The sequence below is a fragment of the Emydura macquarii genome, unplaced genomic scaffold (assembly GCF_026122565.2).
Source record: "Emydura macquarii macquarii isolate MOO-44397 ecotype Brisbane River unplaced genomic scaffold, CSIRO-AGI_Emac_v2 contig_1551, whole genome shotgun sequence".
NCBI lineage: Eukaryota > Metazoa > Chordata > Testudines > Chelidae > Emydura > Emydura macquarii.
The window spans coordinates 15272146-15292899 of NW_027131688.1; the positions used below are offsets into that span (position 1 = coordinate 15272146).

General features: G+C 40.6%; 1 protein-coding gene across 2 annotated transcripts in view; it reads left to right on the plus strand.

Moving 5' to 3' along the window:
• The window catches only part of SYNE2 (spectrin repeat containing nuclear envelope protein 2), a 275575-nt gene that overhangs the window by 70014 nt on the left and 184807 nt on the right, over positions 1-20754 (plus strand). For both annotated transcript variants that reach the window (XM_067554922.1, XM_067554923.1), the window contains 10 exons: positions 553-770; positions 3954-4029; positions 5215-5333; positions 5943-6066; positions 7273-7430; positions 7975-8122; positions 12552-13159; positions 16518-16697; positions 18331-18481; positions 19932-20090. In XM_067554922.1, the coding sequence (XP_067411023.1) occupies positions 553-770; positions 3954-4029; positions 5215-5333; positions 5943-6066; positions 7273-7430; positions 7975-8122; positions 12552-13159; positions 16518-16697; positions 18331-18481; positions 19932-20090 (1941 nt within the window). The remainder of the gene's footprint in view (positions 1-552; positions 771-3953; positions 4030-5214; positions 5334-5942; positions 6067-7272; positions 7431-7974; positions 8123-12551; positions 13160-16517; positions 16698-18330; positions 18482-19931; positions 20091-20754) is intronic.

Below are 20754 nucleotides of genomic sequence, written 5' to 3' on the forward strand. Positions count from 1 at the left end.
ATTGTGGGGGGAAAATGTCTGAATCCTGCTGTCACTGAAGTCAGTGGGAGATTTGCTATTGTCTTCAGTGTGAGCAGAATTGGGCTTAAAGTAGCTAAAATTGGAATAAAGGAGAAGAGACTCATGTAAGGACAAATTTCAAGTTACAAAAATATTAAGTAAGGAAGTATTGTGAGTTGGTTAGAACTGAGGATGGCAAGTCTGGACTCCTGGTTTCTGTTCTTGGCTCTGTTAAGAATATAATCAGGTAAGTCATTTAGAGCCAGATTTTTAAAGGTACTTAGGCAACTAACTTTTATTAATTTCAATGGGAGTTAAGTGTCTACATACCTTTAAATATCTGGTCATTAACCATTTTGTGCCTTTACTCAGGTGTAAAATGGGGCTAACACTTGCCTCCCTCAGAGGGATTTTGTGAGAGTTAATTTATATTTTCAAAGAGGTTTGAGAGCCTCAGTTGAAAGTGCATTTATATGACAAAAGAACACTAACTATAATGTATGAAAATAACCATATCGTTATAATTTAACATGTGTTTGTTTCTTCATTTAGGCCTTTTTTTCTCATGAAGGCAGCCTGGGAGAACTAAACAACTGCCTACAAGTTCTTAAAGTGATGTGCGAAAAACTGACTGCAGAAGAAACTTATCCAGAAACAAAGACACTAATTGCAGAGTGTGAACAAAAGCAAGAAGAACTTAAAAAATGTGTGGCAGATGCTTACGTAACTCTGCTGTCCCAGGCTGGAGGGGGTCAGGCATCTAAACAAGGGTGAGTTTGAGGCATAATGTATCATAGCTCCATAAAAATAAGAAATCTAGATCACCCTTCTGCTATTGCAGGAGTGTAACCTGGAGTATATTTTCTCGAATAATTCCTTTAAATTATTTTAACAAACTAGTCTGTCGTGTTAGATTAATCTTTGGTTATCCAGAAATGAAGTTTCCTGACACCTTAAATTACTGCTTCTTTGGGAAGCTAGTCCTGGAACCCACAAGACTGCTTCCAATTTAAGGTGTCAAGTTATCATTTAAGGTGTCACGTAACTTTATTTCCAATCTTTTGGTTATTTCTTTGGTTATTTTCTATCATAATTCCTTTATAATATTTTAACAAACTAGTCTATGTTGTATTAGATTCATCTTTGGCAGAGCTGCAGTGTTTGTTTTTTGTCTCCTGCTGACTTCAGTGACAGCAGGATTGAGACATTTTCCCACAATATTCTCCATCACTCTCTCTCCTCTGTAAGAAGCAACCATGGTGAAACAAATGACACTCTATTCCCTTGGCCAATATAAGAATAGAATGCATTTAGCATACATGCTTGTGCATTAATATATGTATACAAGAAAATATAAAGAGAAATAAGCATGCATTTAATATACATGCTTATTTAAATAACCAAAAGATTGGAAATAAAGTTTCTTGATACCTTAAATGACTGCTTCTTGGAGCATCTAGTTCTGGAACCCACAAGAGGAGAGGCAATTCTTGATTTAGTCCTAACTGGAGGTTATTATAGCCGAACCACTTGTTAATAGTGACCAAAACATAATAAAATTTAACATCTCTGTGCGTGGAGGGGGAAAACACCAAAGCAGCCTGCCATGGTAGCATTTAATTTCAGAAAGGGGAACTACACAAAAAGGAGGAAGTCAGTTAAACAGAAATTAAAAGGTATAGTGCCAAAAGTGAAATCCCTGCAAGCTGCATGGAAACTTTGTAAAGATACCATAAGAGGCTCAATCTAAATGTATATCCCAAATTAAAACACATAGTAAGAGGACCAAAAAAGTGCCATGGTGGTTAAACAACAAAGTAAAAGAAGCAGTTAGAGGCAAAAAGGCATACTTTAAAAAGTGGAAGTTAAATCCTATTGAGGAAAGTAGAAAGGAGCATAAAATCTGGCAAGTGAAGTGTAAAAACATAATTAGGAAGGCCAAAAAAGAATTTGAAGAACAGCTAGCCAAAGACTCAAAAAGTAACAGCAAAATTTTTTAAAGTACATCAAAAACAGGAAGCCTGCTAAACAACCAATGGGGCTGTGGGATGATCAAGATGCTAAAGGAAAACTCAAGGAAGATAAGGTTATTGAAGAGAAATTAAATGAATTCTTTGCATCAGTCTTCACGACTGAGGATGTGAGGGAGATTCCCAAAACAGAGCCATTCTTTTTAGGTGACAGATCTGAGGAATTGTCCCAGATTGAGGGCTCATTAGAAGAGGTTTTGGAACAAATTGATAAATTAAACAGTAATAAGTCACCAGGACCAGATGGTATCCACCCAAGAGTTCTGAAGGAACTCAAATGTGAAATTGCAGAACTACTAACTGTGGTATGTAACCTATCATTTAAATCAGCTTCTGTACCAGATAACTGGAGGATAGCTAATGTGATGCCAATTTTTAAAAAAGGCTGAAGAGGCGATCCTGGCAATTACAGGCTGGTAAAGCTAACTTCAGTACCAGGCAAATTGGTTGAAACTATAGTAAAGAACAGAATTATCAGACACACAGATGAATTCAATTTGTTGGGGGAAGAGTCAAAATGGTTTTTGTAAGAGGAATTCTTTGATGGGGTCAACAAGCATATGGACAAAGGGTAATTCAGTGGATCTAGTGTACTTACATTTTTAGAAAGCCTTTGACAAGGTCCCTCACCAAAGGCTCTTAAGCAAAGTAAGCGATCATGGGAAAAGAGGGAAGGTCCTCTCCTGGATCAGTAACTGGTTAAAATATAGGAAACAAATGGTAGGAATAAATTATCAGTTTTCAGAATGGAGAGTAGTAAATAGTGGTGTGCTCCAGGGGTCTGTACTGTGACCAGTACTGTTCAACATATTCGTAAATGATCTAGAAAAAGGGGTAAACAATGTGGTGGCAAAATTTGCAGATAATACAAAACTACTTATGATAGTTAGGTCCAAAGCAGACTATGAAGAATTACAAAGGAATCTCACAAAACTGGGTGACTGGGCAACAAAATGGCAGATGAAATTCAATGTTGATAAATGCAAAGTAATGCACATTGGAAAACATAATCCCAACTATACATATAAAATGATGGGGTCTAAATTAGCTGTTAACACTCAAAAAAGATATCTTGTATTCATTGTGGATAGTTCTCTGAAAACATCCACTCCATTTGCAGCGGCAGTCAAAAAAGCTAACAGAATGTTGGGAATCATTAGGAAAGGTATAGATAATATTGCTTCTTTATAAATCCATGATATGCCCACATCTTGAATATTGCATGCAGATCTGGTCGTCCCATCTCAAAAAAGATATATTAGAATTGGAAAAGGTACAGAAAAGGGCAACAAAAAGAATTAGGGGTATGTAAAAGTTTCCATATGAGGAGAGATTAATAAGACTGGGACTTTTCATCTTGGAAAAGAGATGACTAAGGGGGAGACATGATAGAGGTTTATAAAATCATGAGTGGGGTGTAGAAAGTAAATAAGGAAATGTTATTTACTCCTCATAACAAAAACTAGGGGTCACCAAATGAAATTAATAGGCAGCAGGTTTAAAACAAACAAAAGGAAGTATTTCTTCACACAACGCACAGTCAACTTGTGGAACTCCTTGCCAGAGGATGTTGTGAAGGCCAAGACTAGAACGGGATTCAAAAAAGAACTAGCTAAATTCATGGAGGATAGGACCATCAATGGCTATTAGCTACGATAGGCGGGGATTACTGTTTGCCAGAGGCTGGGAATGGATGAAGGAATGGATCACTTGATGATTACCTATTCTGTTCATTCTCCCTGAAGTACCTGGCATTGCCCATCCTGTCAGAGGACAGGATACTGGGTTAGATGGACCATTGGTTTGACCCAATATGGCCATTCTTATGTTCCTATGATATATACTGCATGATTTCAATGTTTTTTCTTTGTATTCACTAGTTATTGCTATTGTTGTTAAGCTGAAATTTCTTTTAAACCTTAGGGGCTCTATACTTGCTCCTGAAAATGGAGAAAAGCAGGCTTCTTCCCAATCAGTTGATATACTTTCAACTCAGGAGGTATGTAATACAGATCATAGAATCATAGAACCATAGGGTTAGAAGAGATCGCAAGGGTCATCTAGTCTAACCCCCTGCCAAGATGCAGGATTTGTTGAGTGTAAACCATTCAAGACAGATAGCTAAAGACATACCACTAGCAAACATTGGTTCATCTAGACTGGATCAACGGCAAATGGATAGCAATTATGATGTCTATTTGTATTATAATAGGACTTAAAAGCTCTAGTCAAAGCTCAGAACCCCATTGTGCTCTGCAAATGTGCAAAGAGATGTGCAAAGAGAACTTACAATTTAATTAGTTCCTCTCACTGAGTGGAAGTTGGTCCTGTGTAAAGGGCCAGCTCAAGGCCCACTTATGTCCTCAAGATAGGACTCGGGTGGGGCATAGGCCTTGTATTTCCCTTCTTCATAGGGGTGAATTTCAGCCTCTATCACTAGAGAAAACACATCTAGAATACTACATTCAATTTTGGGCCCCTCAGGAGCCAAAAGATGGCAACAAATTTGAGAGGATATAGAGATGAATAATGATGAAGGGGCTGGAGGGGTTCACTTTGAAGGAAATTAAAATAAAAAGATATGTATAGCTTTATTAAACAATTGCTAAGGTAGAGGGGTACAGCTATTTACCGGTAGTTGAATGCCATGGAGGAATACATCTTGTTTAGAGTGGTCCAAGAGGACAACAATTCATGTTACCAAAGATGTACATGGGCAGCACAGTATTCATCAGCAAGACATTCAAAAACATGCTGGTGACCTACACAAAGATTTCAGCTTAAGTGTCCATTGTATTAGCATCAGTGGCTGAGGAGCTAGAGGAACCATTTGTTAAGGTAGCTGAGATTGTAATGTGCCTTATGATGATGAGGAAGCTCTCTCACACTATGCTACAAATATTGTCCATTGTATAGAGATGTAATCTTCTGCTTTGCTGATGACTAAAATGTCATGTGTACAGTCCATGGAAAGATGTATTTCATACATTAATTTTTTTACCTAGTAATCTAGTTTAAGTTAATTTTATGTTCATACATGGAGTCTCTTCTTTCAGAAATTGGGTGTGTTTCGCATGAAGTGATTGTTTCTTTCTGCAATGTGTGTATGTCTTCTGATCTTTGTTGAATGCATAGATATAAGATAATGCAGTGATCATCATAATTTATTTTTACATTTGATTAGGCATCAGAACCAGTTTCAGATGTAATTTTGGAATCAGACATAAAACATCAGAATGGTGAAAACTGCACAAAGAAGTTGGAGAAAGACAATGATTTGCCCTTAGAGACTTTATTAGAGAGGTAATCTTTAAATGGCAAAATAACACACACTCAGAGATAATATTATACTAAAAAGTTACAAGTAAATTGGATGTTTCATATATCTGGACTATTTTTGCTATGCTGGATTCTTTTCTCTACTTATTCTACTAAACTTTATTTAACTAAATGCTGCAAAAGTAAATTAGATCTGTGTAACAAGGAAACTAGTGGACTTAGTGATTTTTCTGCTTTTTTCCCTTCCGCAGTTAGAGGAAGCTCTGCTTTTGGGTTTGTGTATGGACCTGACTATGATGAAGCCAAACATTCTGGGCCAAATTTCTAGAAATTCATTGTTTTTGTACACACAAAAAACATATTTAAGCCTGAAATTAGGCATTTGCACACACAAATCAGGTAGCTGGGTGAACAATTACTCCAATTTTTCCGCAAATGCTTATTTATGTAAACTTTGGAACTTAGGTAAAAAACAATTACATGAGCAAATTGCTGAGCTTATTTTAATTGCTATTAAAGTGATGGCAATTAATGCAATTATTCAGCAAGTCGCAACCCCAATTATTTTTCCTTTCCCTATCTTGTATTAAAGTCAAGTTGATACCATCTAAGAACTATTGCATCTTTTCCTAGCTTTGATACACAGAGAAGTAATCTGGAACTTCATTTACAAAGAAGCAGAGATACAATAGTGTCTGCTTTTACTGATGAAATAAAAGACACCTCATGCCTTCAGAATAAGCTGCTAGATCTACAGGTAAATATCAATCAGTTTGAAGAATACATTGCTTGTCTACAATGTGTGTGATATGTTAGGAAGAGAGGATTAAATTACTCTCTTTTGAGACACTCTTTTTCAAGGTACTGAGGGGTAATGCGCATCCTTAGCTACCACTGGTTTCAGTGGGAATTGAGACCATTCAGCAGTCATAGGAGAGCTCAGTTCTTTGCAAGACTGAGGCCTTACATGGTCATGGAGTTGTGCTGGTATAGCTGAGAGGAGAGTCTGGACCATTATGTGCAAAATTACTCCAGCACGATTGTAGTTTGAGAGGATCTGAATTGTTTGTTTAAAAAAAAAAATTGTTTTGTCATGCTCTATATTTACTGCACACAAAAAACTGTGTTAAAACACCATTAAAGTTGCAAAGTCAACTGCTTCTCCATATTACTCTTTCTCTTTGGTGCCTAGGCCCCAAAATGGGGCCACCAAGAGTACCGGAGAGGGTGTCTCATTGCTCTCTGCCTGGTACCACGCTGGCCCTTGGCAACCAGGATGAGCAATTGCAGGAAAAATCCTACTCAGCTCCTGCACTCTGTACTGGAGCATTTTCAGTCACTCTCTGAGCATGGCACATGCACAGTCCAGTCACATGTAGGAGCTGTGAGTGTGGGATGTATACTTACTATAGACAGAATCTTCAGAGACTTTAGCTGCCTAACTCTAACTGGTCTCTACTGAGTATGTGCAAACCAAGGTCGTTCAAAGGATTATACATTGGCCAAATTTGGGTGAATTTTCACTGGGATGGCAAAAGGACATCTGACCCTCCTGCAAAATTTAAAATCCTTGCTACAAATCATGGAGGCACTAGAGCTTCTCAGTGAAATGACTGTAAGAATTTTTGTAAACGTGGGTAAAACAATGTATTTTTTCCTAATCTTGTTCTGAAAAATGGCTGGGCCATTTTTGCTGAAACTTAAAAAACAAAATCAAACAAAATAAAGCCTGAGGGAGATACCTGTCATGGAAAATTTCAGCCTAAGTGACTAAAGCTTGGCAAAGTTATCAGCAGTTGACAACAAAGTCTTATAATGGGAAGTAGTAGGCAAACTTAACAATATGTGATGTTTCCAGCTCTGTCTATAATAACTCCTCTGAAGGTAATTTTCAAAATTGATCAGTCTGTTTGCACAATATGATGCCATTTTGAATTAATTAAATGTATGTATCTTCTTTTAGGTCATAGAAAGTAAAGGTAATTCTTGTTGGACACAGTTTGAAATTATTTCATCTAAATTAGAAAATCTTATGGATGACACAGGGAAGGCTATTATCTCTGAAACACGAAACAGATTTAACAGAGAGTGGAATGAATTTCAGATTATTCTAAATGCCAGGTATAAAATAACATTGTATGATATTACTTTGCATTATTTGAGAAATAGTATGTCATTATACAGTTAAAGAATGTATTGTATAGTGTATATTTTGCATTATAAGATTTAGTTAGGATTGCACATTCTGCTTGAACCCTGGCATTTTTCCTGATTTAACCATACAAACTTAACATGATCTTAAAATATTTGTATGGAGTATTATATGCTATATATATAATATATAATATGCCATAGGAACTTAGAGATACTTACACTAAGAATCATAATAAACAAACTTCTATTTTATAAGACCACTTTATAGTATCCACAAGTTTTCTAGTACAGTTTTTTTCAACCTTTGAGTTAAAATCCATGGGATTGGGCCTGCTCCTATTTAAGTCAGTAGTAAAACTTCTATTGAGTCCAGTGGGAGGAGGATTGCTCCCAAAGTCTATTAAACAGCTAATTTTTGGTTTACAATAAAATTATGCCTTTTGCTCTGTAATGTGTGCAGCATCTTTTTCTGCCAGCTTCTCCTGTTCATGTTTATTTACCTTTCTTGTAGAATGAAATCTTTGAAGACTGCTTTGGAAGTTGTTTTGCCAATAGAAAATGAATTCATTCTTCTGTGTGGCTCAGATGAGCAACTCCACAAAAAGGTCATTCAGCAATTTACTCTGACAAATATTGATCTCATTTATGGAGATCTGAAGGTAAGGAAAAAGACAGAACCCACACCTCAGTTTTCAAACGTGTGTACAATGTTAACCCAGCAAAAACAAGCATTTGTACATTCAAGAGCTGGATAACTGCATGGTACTTCTCATTTAGGGATTTGGGAATACCTTCCAGGATTCTGAGGGTTTTTTTTATCCTTCTGATCTTTAACAGCACGCAGCCGCCTTCTCTCTGAATAACATTGCTGAACGCAGTGGTACCCATTCAAAATGGAGTCACAAATAGTCCTCCTTTCTCATAACTGAACTTCCTATCCAAAATGACATTGGTCCCAATCTATCTGTTTAGTATCAGGCTTTCTGAGTTGAGGAAACGCCAGCTGCTGCAAGCATGACCAGTAGATTTTTCTGTGGGTCTTACCATCCAAAACCAGCTCCTTGAAGACTCTTAGAGTTCACCTCCTGGGTGGTGTAAATCAGATTGCAAAATATTTCAGTAGAATATTGTTACAACCCTGAGAAGCTTCTCCTGCTGGACACTTACCAGGCTGCTGTACCTTGGGTCCCACATGGCGTCGGCTTGCTGAGGCTGGGCAGAGTTTAGATCAGTGTTCTCAAATGTGGCCACGAGCAGCTGGGGAAGGAGGGAGGGGGAAGGATCCACCCGGCCCAGCCAGGTTCCATCTGATCACAAACCGGGATTTGTTGGGAGCAGTCCCTGCAGGGTGAATAACCCCTGGCCCTTGGCTCCCAGAAGCACCTTACACTGCCAGACTGCAGTGCCAATTTAAGTGACCGCCGCCTCCCCACCTGCCGCGTGTCTGCTGCGGGGTCTGCACCCCTCCCTGCCGGCCACTGGCTGCCTGCCCATGCCTGGGGTCCCAACTCCCATCCCCTTCCCTCCCTGCCTTTCTGGCACCCACCCCCTTTCCCTCCCTCCCTCCCTCCCTGCCAGCTGCTCAATTGCCATCAGGGTCCTTGCAGTCACCCACTCATCCCCCCTCCCTGCAACCGCGCAATTGTCCCCCAGCAGCTCCCTCCCTAAGCCGCAGTTCTTCACCCCCCCCCCCCCAAGCAGCCCCCTCCCTGCCTCCTGCCAGGTGGCTCAGGGCAGTTGCTGCACATGTAGCCAGATTGGCTGCTCTGCAGGGAAGAACAAGTAACTCCCTCCAGCCACCTGGCAGGAGCTGCAGTTCTTCCTGCACCCCACTCACCTTTCTCACCTAAAAGGTGAGTGGGGCAAGTGAAGCAGCCTTTCCATTCAGAGAGCTCCTGAACTTTTGCTAATATTCTGATCCACACAATCAAACCCAGAATTTATTATTTGGACATGTATGTGTGCATGATTATTTGATTTTCCTAACGTTAACTGAATATATTAGGAAAAATTGTCAATGCAGCCACCAGCAAGAGTTGGTGGCCGCACTCTGAGAACACCAAAAAATTGTTGTGAGAACCACTGGTTTAGATACTGTCTCTCTGGCACTGGGCCCCACACTCTGGGTGCAGACCCTATGTCTGACTCCCGTCTTGGTAGTGGTGACCCCACAGTCCAATTGCCTAGGCTCTGAAACTAACTCCAGTTGTCTCAATCGTCCCCCTCTTCCCCCCTCCCCAGGTAAGCTGCTGCATACTCCCAGAGCTCCACTAAAGCTATGGGCCCTCTGTTTTACTGTTTCCTTCTTTAAGGAGTGCAAGAGAGCATAACCAAGTAACAAACCCTGCAGCAGGATTTCTCAGCACACCCACATGTTACTTTTAGAGAAAGAATAAGATTTACAGACCAATGCAAAAATGACACCCGTCTGCATGCAAATCCCTGTCTCCTATGTCCTAACTATTCCGAGAACCCCTTTAGGATTTGGTCAGGGTCCCAAGACCCTCCTGTCCTCCTCCTCCTCCTTGTTGTGGTCCATGAGGGAGAGCTACCACCTACCTTAATCACGTCTGACCAACCTGATTGCCTTCTATGATCAGATCATTGGCTCTGTGGATGTGGGGAAAGTGCTGAATCTGATATACCTTGACTTTAGCAAAGCTTTTGATACAGTCTCCTACAAGTTAAAGTAGTATGGGTTGGATGGACTATAAGATGGATAGAAAGCTGGCTAGATCATGGATAGAAAGCTGGCTAGATCATTGGGCTCAATGGGTAGTGATCAATGGCTCCATGTCTAGCTGGCAGCTGGTAACAAACAGAGTGCCCCAGGGGTTGGTGCTGAGGCCGGTCTTCTTCAACATCTTCATTAATGATCTGGAGGATGGGGTGGATTGCACCCTCAGCAAATTTGCAGATGACGCTAAACTGGGGGAAATGGTAGATACAGTGGATGACAGTGATAGGATACAGAGTGACCTAGACAAATTAGAGGATTGGGTCAAAAGAAATCTGATGAGGACAAGTGCAGAGTCCTGCACTTAGGACAGAAGAATACCATGCACAGCAACAGACTGAGGGCTGACTGGCTATGCAGCATTTCAACAGAAAAGGACCTAGGGGTTACAGTGGACAAGAAGCTGGATATGAGTCAGCAGTGTACCCTTGTTGCCAAGAAGGCTAATGGCATATTGGGCTGCATTAGTAGAAGCATTGCCAGCAGATCGAGGGAAGTGATTATTCCCCTCTATTCGACACTGGTGAAGGCTCATCTGGAGTATTGTGTCCAGTTTTCGGCCCCTCACTACAGAAAGGATGTGGACAAATTGGAAAGAGTCCAGCAGAGGGCAACAAAAACGATTAGGGGGCTGGAACACATGACTTATACGGAGAAGCTGAGGGAACTAGACTTGTTTAGTCTGCAGAAGAGAAGAATGAGGGGGAATTTAATAGCAGCCTTAACTACCTCAAGAGGGGGTCCAGGGACAATGGAGCTAGGCTGTTCTCAGTGGTGGCAGATGACAAAACTAGGAGCAATGGTCTCAAGTTGCAGGTTGGACATTAGGAAAACGTTTTTCACCAGGAGGGTAGTGAAGCACTGGAATGGGTTACCTAAGGAGGTGGTGGAATCTCCATCCTTACAGGTTTTTAAGATGAGACTGGACAAAGCCCTGGCTGGGATGATGTAGTTGGGGTTGGTCCTGCTTTGAGCAGGGGGTTGGACTGGACTCCTGAGGTTTCTTCCAACCCTAATCTTCTATGATTCTATACCAAGAGCTTTGTCCTTTTATAACTTTCCAGTCCCCTCTATCATGTGGCTCTGCTGGTCAGCCTCAGAGTCCCCCATCAGGTGATTAGTTGCTTGATTATTACTCATCTGAAGTCCAGACTGGAAAAACTGGTTTTCTGTAGTTTGCCCACGCTCTTTAACATGCCTATTGACGTGGCTGCCCCGGTGGGGAGCAGGTGAAGAAGCTCCCTGACTTCTCACACTGCTCCCAGCCAAGACCAGGAACCAGCCGCCTTGGCTTGCAGCTGCCTGGGCTTCTTGTCCCCTTCCCAGCTAAGAAGCCAGGGCTGCAGGTTCCTGGTGCCGGTTGGGAGCCGGGGCCAGAAGTCAGGGAGTTTCTCCACCTGCTCCCTGCCCAGGCAGCCATGCCAATCACACTGCTGAGCAGTGAAATTGACATAAACTGCCTTTCTGGCAGAGAGTGGGGAATGGCTTCCCCCAGCTCCCGGCTGGGACTAGGGAGTCGGGGGGCAGCCCACAGGGAGCCCGGGAGCCTGTGGGCTCCCATCAGGCAACCGAGAGACAGGGCTCTCAGCTCCCCACACTGCGCCTTAGGTCGGTGGAAGTGCTCCTGGTGATGACGCACTCCACCAATGCAAGGAGAGCCGTGAGGACATCAGCCACTGCTGTAATTATAGCCCAAGTAGGATAACCCCTACTGCTTTTGTTTTTCCCTGCAACCTCTGCTATCTGTTGATTAGCATTTTACTCAGACTGTGAAGTAGTGTCCATTGGGAACCATATAATACTTTAATTTGCACATGACCAGCCAGAGAGATAGCATCTCTTCCCCTCTGCCTGCCAGAAATATGTGGATTATCTTTTGTTGACCTGTCTTAGTTCACAGACCTAGAGAACATAATTTTTAGTATATGTGCACAACTCTTTACATATTTTCCATAAAAACATCTTGCAACAATTATGATGACCAGTGTGATACAGGCTCTCATTAGACACCTTACATGACATTCTTTAGTGGACTAGAATGTAGATATCAGAACCAGGGGATTCGTCTATCCTTGTGCCATCTGCCAGTTGGCATCAAGAGGTCCTTGGATCCCAGTGTTATTTCTCAAGAAGCCTGATGTATATGTTTATTCTCTGTTACGATTTAGGGTATATTTAACAAAAGGACCAAACAGCAAAACCTTAAAGACATTCTTCTTCATGCTGTTAACTTTATCAGATTTATTTTGGGCCAGTCTCATTTATTTTTCCCAGCCACATACTTTGTTTGGAATATGAGATATAATTTCTCTTTCATTTTGCTAACTCTGCTGTGGTTCTCTCAATTTCAGAAGGTCCAGAGCTGTATGGTAAATCAGATTGAATTATGCAAACAACTGGAACACCTAGGCAGCTCAACAGGACATGAATTTAACCTAATAGATATGCAAGCAGCACGCAAAATTATGCTTAAATATAAAAAGCAGTTTGAAGAAATGAATCACAGAATGCAGGTCAGCGAAACAGTCCTCAAAGATCTGGAAGTTTTTCTGGCCTCATTGAGAAGAGTTAAACTTTCTGTTGAGCATGCAACAGACACATCAATTTCTGACAAACCTGCAGCGCAAAGAAATGCACCAAAAGAAGCTGTACAGCAAGAAGTTTCTCTGATGAAAGAAGAGGCTAAATGTTTGGACGAGCGCTTGCAAATGGTTGATATCTACTTGGAAGATGCTGAATGTGGGGGAAAGACTTGCTGTGAAAAACTCATTGTGGCTTTATCTGACAAGGTAAACAAGGCTTTTGGCCATATAAGTGAGCAAGAGCTCATCCAAGAAAATGAGTTACAGGAGGCCTTTTCCACAAGAAATAATGAACTCTTAAAAAATATTCAAGATCTACATGATAAGATTAATAAAATAAGCTTGAAGGATCCAACAATTCCTGCTGTTCAACAAAGGTGAGTGTATTTTTTGTAACTTTTTTAGATCTTCACTTAATACTAATAAATTCTGTTGGTTTGGTCTCTATGGCCCCAGTCCAGCAAAGCACATAAATACATATGGAACTTTAAACATCAGCATAGTTCCATTGAAGTCAGTTGCGTTCTTCAAGTTACACAAATGCTTAATTGTCATGTTGAATCAGGGACTGCATGGTTTAAAAAAGAATAAATAAAAAATAAAAGTCTTCTCCATGGTATTGCTTCCTTAACTCTATGCTGCTACACTTTGTTTGCTTGAGGGCGTGGGAGGGTTGAGTCATTAGCTATAGTGATCTCCTCTGGGAGCAGTGAGGTTGCTACTGCCAAGTAGAGTTATACAGTATATTGCTAAATGGTGATACATATTGTAGAAACTGTGTGTGTCTAAAATCGGTGCCTATCACACATGGCAAACAGAATTTTTCTAAAATGATCTGCCTCTATTTCTGTTAACTTATGACATTTGTACATTTGAGGTGACTCTCTGCTCCCCTTCAAGAAAATCCATTCACTATGTATCACAAAAGGGATTTGATAAATTTTGATTAATACTAATGTATATTCATTACTTTATTCATTAAATCCATACATCGCCACGCTTGTCATTGAATAGAATACCTGAATTGAGATTTTAAATTGGCCAGAGTGACACTTAGTAGCTGAATGCACTGTAATTAGTTACATTAATATAGACCTTGTCGGCCTATGAAATTTTGGATTCAATCCTCAGATGGTTTAAATTGTTACAGCTCCCCTGAAGAACTGTGCCAGATTACACCAGCTGAGGATCTGGCCCTTCTACGATTAAAGTTAAGACCAGCTTTCTGTTTAAAGCTTGACACTTCTAAGTGTTCTGGAATTTACACGGCTACTTGGATCACCTTGAAATTTGAGGTGCCTCAAGGGTCACCAGTGCGAGGCATTAGCAGACTGAGCAATCACTTAGGACCCCGAGCAGCTCAGGGGGGCCTCCTAGTAACTGAGTACAGCAGAATATCCAGAATGCTGAAAGGAAAATAGATTACACGTGTGAATGCTCACTGGGAGGAGAGGGTGATTAGGGTTGCAAGAGTAGGTGATAATAGGGGAGGAGGGACTGGGGTTTGCTAGGGGGGACGGGGGTTTTATGAGGAGGGAGATAAATGGGAATGAGTGGTATGGGAAGGAAGAGGGCCTGGGGCTCAGGTCAGGGGAAGGAGATAGAGATTAGGCAGAGTGGGAGGGGAGAAGATGGGAGGGGTTGGAGAAGGTGAGCAGAGGAAGTTGTGGATTTAGGGGTGAGGAAGGGCCTATGAGCCCTGAATTCTCCCCTTCTGTGTGTACACTGCTATCTGGGGGAGTCCAACACCTCTTCATGGGTCTGAGCCCCTCACCTGCCCACTGTGTGTGCTGGGATCTGGGGGACCCTGGTCCTCCTGGGCACTCTGAGCCCCTCTCTCTGCCCCTCCATGTGAACTGGGGTGAGGGGACTGAAGATGATACAGATTTAAATATCTGAAATCCAGAAAATGAAAAGTTAAGATATACAGCACCCTGGTGTGGGGCTGGCTAGAGCATGTGCGGGAAGGGCCCAGTTTAGAGGAGAGGCAGATTGCATGACTGAGGGAGCCTAGCTAAAACAAGGGCAGGAGTCCCAGCTATGGGTGGGAAGTGGAAGAGAGGGGCCAAGCTCAGTGTGCAGCTTGGGCTACATAACCAAGGTAGCGTGTGATCCTCCAGTAAACTGCCCATTATGTGTTTGCACGGCAGCATAGGGCAGGAGACAGCAAGGAACAACTTTTTACGTGTTACAGCACCAACTAATGACTTACTGAGACAGGATGGGGAGAGGGAGCTGGAAATGTTGGGGTGGGTGCTACATATTGCAGGGAATGGTGGGGCAAAGGGTTGGGAGAAAGAGACATACAGCAGTCTTCTGTCACATGCTTAAAGTTACTGTAACAACCATGTAATAAAATTGTTAAAGTTTTGGGACATAGCCCATGGATAAGATTTCTCTCACTAGCCTTATTAGCAACTACACATGACTAACATCTGAAAGTACGATCATTATCCCCATTCCACTATAACAAAATGTACAGGAGGGGAAGGAGCACTGAAGAATCACATAGCAATTGTGTGGCCTAATGGAAAGACAACATGACTATTCCTAGACCTGCCACTGGCCTGTTGACCTTGGGCAAGTCACTTCACCCCTCTGTGCCTCAGTTTCCTGTCTGTAAAATGAAGAAAATGATGAAAGGTTCATTGAGATCTCCTGATGGAAAGCACTGTATAAAAGCTAGGTCTTTTGGTTATTTTCTACCCATAGTAGCATACATCAGATGCAAACCTAGGTGAGAACTACAACTGCCTAAATGACAACTAGTGCCTACCAACAAACATTTATCTTTCTCTTTAATAAAGTAGGAAATTAAATGTCAAAAAACTCTTTTAATGAAGAATTGAGATTGCCTGGTGACAGTTCGTGCCCTTCAGAACGTGGAGTGCAGCGGAACTCAAACCTCTGAAAACCGGAAACTGCAGTTAAGATAAACAACCACACAACCTTAACTCTTCCCTCTTTGAGCCATGACCCATAACACACCCAACTCTGCCTTTTCACTGTAATGGACAGACAATACTTGTACTTTACCCTATGCTCAAACACTGAGCCTACCCCCACCCCAACAGAATACCACACTTGCAAACTTTAACAACCACTTCATACCCTTTTACAAACCCTCCATACTTGCACACAGAATACACCTAAACGTATACTTTCCTCTAACCATTGTTAAATCGCCAGACTGCTCTCGTATTTCACCTCGCTACTGACGTTACCTACAGCAAGAAGCCCCCAGTGCCCTGCTACTGAGACAACTTACATGATTCTGTATTGAAATCATGTGGACTGGCACATCAAGGTACACATGCACCTTTTTCCTTTAATAACACACGTGGGGGTACTCGTTCTCATATCACAATCACAGCTCCTCCAACTTATTTCTCCACCATTCAATACAGCTACACCTAACACAGGAAATGCAGCATACATATAATTCCCATTTTTTTCCAGTGGGGCAGAATTAAGATTGCTTAGGCATTTACCATAACTCCATTTCCTGTTTTTCAGAGATTTGAGTTAATGCTGAACTTGATATTCTGGAAGGGCACGAGCCATCACCAGGCAACCTTAACTCTGCATTAATAAGGTTCTTTGCCATTTAATGTTAGTTTAGTCAATGTATGCCATTCATGATAAATTTTCAAAGAAACCTCATAGGTACATTTGGAAAAAAAATCTATGATCTGTTTTAATATAGGGCTATATTTTATTTCTTTTCTAATAAAGGATAAAATCATTAATTGAATTGGAACAGGAATTGGATTGCTATGTTATCGAAATGAAATCCATACGAGAAATTGCGAACAAGCTTCTACAGATTGAAGAGACAAAAGGAGAAGCAGCAGATGAACAGTGCAAAGTTACAGAAAGATTATGGGAGGATACAAAACTGTTGCTTGCTGAATGGTAAGCGGAAAGAATAAAATTTTAAGCAGGTTGTATAATAACAGGTCTCATAAAATCAAAAGGAAAAAGAGCCTTAAACAGAGATATTTCAAAGTAAATAAAATACTGAGGAAAAAATTAGAAAATATTGCTATCATAGAACTAGAATGAGACAAAAATTCACATTAAAAATTATATTATTATTGCAATCCTGTAACTCTGTCATTTATCAACCTAAATATGGAACATGGTGAGTACTTGGATGAGGGAACTCAGAGAAACACCTAGCCCCCGATGGAAGTGATGGTGAATCAATAGATGACACTTCCCTCTAAGTCCATACTGAACTAGTGCTCCAGTATGAGGAAAAGGGCATTGTGCCACAGAAGGTGTGAACTTTAAGATGAGTTGCCGGACTGAGATCCTAAACAATAAGGATGGTATTTTCAAAGCTGCCTACAGGATTTAGATGCCGCAACCAAATCTCCTCGGCAGCTTTGAAAACACCCTCCTAAAGGTCCCGTGGCAGTTACTGTAAATCAGTGGTTCTCAACCTTTTCAGACTACTGTACCCCTTTCAAGAGTCTGATTTGTCTTGCATACTCCAAGTTTCACCTCACTTAAAAACTACTTGCTTACAAAATCAGAGATAAAAACACAATAGTGTCACAGCACACTGTTACTGAAAAATTGCTTACTTCCTCACTTTTACCATATAATTATAAAATAAATCAATTGGAATATAAATATTGTACTTACATTTCGGTATATAGTATATAGAGTAGTATAAAAGTCATTGGCTGTATGAAATTGTAGTTTGTACTGACATGGGCGCCAGGTCATATAATTTTTGGTGGTGCCCAATCCCATAATGTCTCCTGGCCAAGGTGCTGGGCCCATGTCACGTGGGAAAGGGGCAGAGTTGGGAGCAAGGAGCGGCCACCACCACGCTACTCACTGCTTGGGGCCGGGGCAGGGGCTGGAGCAGCTTTGTCCATTGTGGCCAGCCGCTTAGTGTGTCAGGAGGTGGAGAGAGAGGCAGAACGGCCAGGCCATGCTGGGGTCACTGCGCTCTGCACCTCCACAACCGAGCACCACCGGAGGCTCCGCAGCTGGCCCCCCAGCACCACAGAATATTGGTGGAGTCGGGCCCACCATCCTCAATGTTGGTGGAGCCTGGGCACCATGGGCCTGTATAACTCACCGCCTATGTGTACTGACTTCCCTAGTGCTTTTTATGTAGCCTGTTATAAAACTAGGCAAATATCTTAATGAGTTGATGTACCCCCTGGAAGACCTCTGCCTACACCCAAGGATATGTGTATCCATAGTTGAGAACCATTGCTGTAAATTAAACCCAATGGCCTGCTCAAATTTCCATTTGTGTAATTACATTCTGTGTACTGAATTCCTCCTACAATTTCAGTTGGAGGTGATATTTTTAATTTCTTGCCCTAAACTATTGTGAAATTTTGTTGTATACTGTTAAATAGCAGTTGAATTTCATCCTACTAGTGTATGAAATGATCCTTCAGGATGAAAAGTACGATATAAATTTAAGTTATTAATGTAATGTCACTTTTAAGTGTGAAAGAGAGGAGGCTTGACGCGGTTCCTTTATACATGTACAGTAAATCGATTTGCTTTTTAATAGCCAGGAGCAGTGCATGAGGGTGTTGGAGCTCCTGAAACAGTATCAAAGCTGCAAAAATAGTTTGACAAGCATGATCCAGAAACAAGAGAGCGTTCTCTCACAGAGAACTTCTTACATGGGGAAAGACAATCTGCAGAGGATGATAGCAAAGGTGAGCACTAGGAACCTATTATATAGAGGTAAAGGCCCTGGCTGGAAAGTTTAAATGTAAACTAAAATCACTTTAAGTGTATGGATTTTATTTTATTTTATTAATGAAAATGTAATAATGAGATAGGGTGAAATCCTGGCCACACGGAAGACAATGACAGACTTCCCAGTGACATCAATGGGGCCAGTATTTCAGTCGTTCTGTTTTAAAATATCCTCCCAACTTCCCACCATTTTCATATATTAAAGCCTTTTATTGAACAATTTCTAAATACTCAAGCAAAGCAAATTCAGTTATTTACTAACGGGACATTTTAAATAGCTGAGATCTATAAAGACAAACCACTTTTAGCACAGTAGACAATGGACATAATATTACACGTAATAATTTTGGGCTTCTTGCTTCTAGCTCTCTGTTCATGGTGCAGTGTAGGAAAACGTGACTGTCCCCCAAACTAGACTGTCCAGAAGACAAAGAATGTTGGCCTGTGGGATTCTGTTGGCAGACTCCCAGAGCACGAATCCAGTGGGGTTGCACCTACACTATAGAGCAATAGGGCTTGAACCCTGGGTCCTGGCTTGACTCAGGCTCGGAACCTCTACTCCGTGGGGTCTTGGGTCCGAGCCCTGAGTTAGTGCAATTTGTATGTAAATGGAAGGGGGGTTAGATTTGAGCCTGAGTTCGAACCCTGGGCTTACATTGCAGTGTAGACATACCCTGAGGGAACAGTCTTCATTGTCTGGAGGAAAAAAAATTGGATCCATTCATTTTTTTTGTTGTCAAATTGCCAAACACTAGAGGTCAGTATTTCATTTCCTTCATTTTAAATGTTGTTTATAAACATATTGTATTCATGCACTAAGAAATTGTTTTAGGATTTAAATAAAAAGTTAAATACATGGCAGTATGCTGTTTAAAGCAATGTGAATTTATTTTGACCATTCCTATTTTTAGGAACAAGCAGTGATAAAACAGAATCAGCATCACAAATTATATCTCTCAGAGCTTGGGGTGAATCAGTTTATTGTTACACAGTATTTTGTTTTGTTTTGTATCTGAAACCGTATTTTGATGTAATTCACTCTTGAGGTCTGTGGATATTATTTTGTTTGAAGCTAACTGTCTGGGTCTCATAAAACAAACTATTTGTAAACTAATATTCATATTCCTCATTTAGCAATTTATAATCTATATTACAGGGTAGCTAGAGTGACAGGTGGAATGTTGAGATCAGTAGATCAGTGGTACAGATACTGGGATATAGTGACAGAAGTTGGATTGTTAATCTCACTGTATTATATAAAATGGATTATTTTGGGTCATGTTGCTGTGCTTTTAAATTGAAAAGAACAGCATGATACTTAAAAATATAATGATTTGCTGGATAAACATGAGTTTTGACCAAATGTAGGACACGTGCTTTCAAATACACATTCTGTCTTTTTCACAGATTGAAGTGGTTAAAGAGGAATTTAATGATTGCTCTGAAGATGTAGACAAAATAAATCAGATCTGCAAAAACCTCCAATTCCAGCTCAATAAAATGAGACGCTTCGAAGAGCCTCCCTTTCAAAATGAGGCTGACATTATTGTGGACAGATGGCTGGATGTATGTAAAAAGTAAATTATCAAGGAAGTCTTATCTGTTATGCTTATAGTATTTAGAATCAATTACTTATAGTAATGAATGCAATATTTAGAATGTAATATTTAGAATAAATTAAATGCAGAATGTCGAAGAATCTTGAGATAAAGTCAAGTGTTTATCAAAACAAAGCTTAGACTGTGTCTTTCACCTCATTGTTTGTGATATATAAGGCTATATATGTCATGGGCATGCTCCTACAATAGACAATTCTGGAGCATACAGAAAGGCAATATTTGCTCTTGCTGGTTGGATTTTTAAGCTTTCATGGCAATTTCTGTTGGTTTAGACTTTGGAAACAATATGGAGAATTACTGTGCCTGTGGAATTGGTAAGAAATTGAAATGTTCGAAAGTGTCAGTCTAAGTAGTGCATTGATGCTGATATTAAATGGTATTTATTGAGAGTAGATAAAATTTGATTAGCAAGTCATTCTGCTAAACCTGTTTTTAAACTGGAGACAAGTCATTGTGTTTGATGTGGTAGTGCTGAAAACAATATTTAAGTAAGAGATTGAAATATCATCTCTTGGACCAGTGCACAATGAAGAGTTTTTTCGCTCCTATTGCCCCTGTTGTTTGTTTGGGTGGTTCCATCTCATCTAGTCTTTTATGATGTTGCCTTTCTG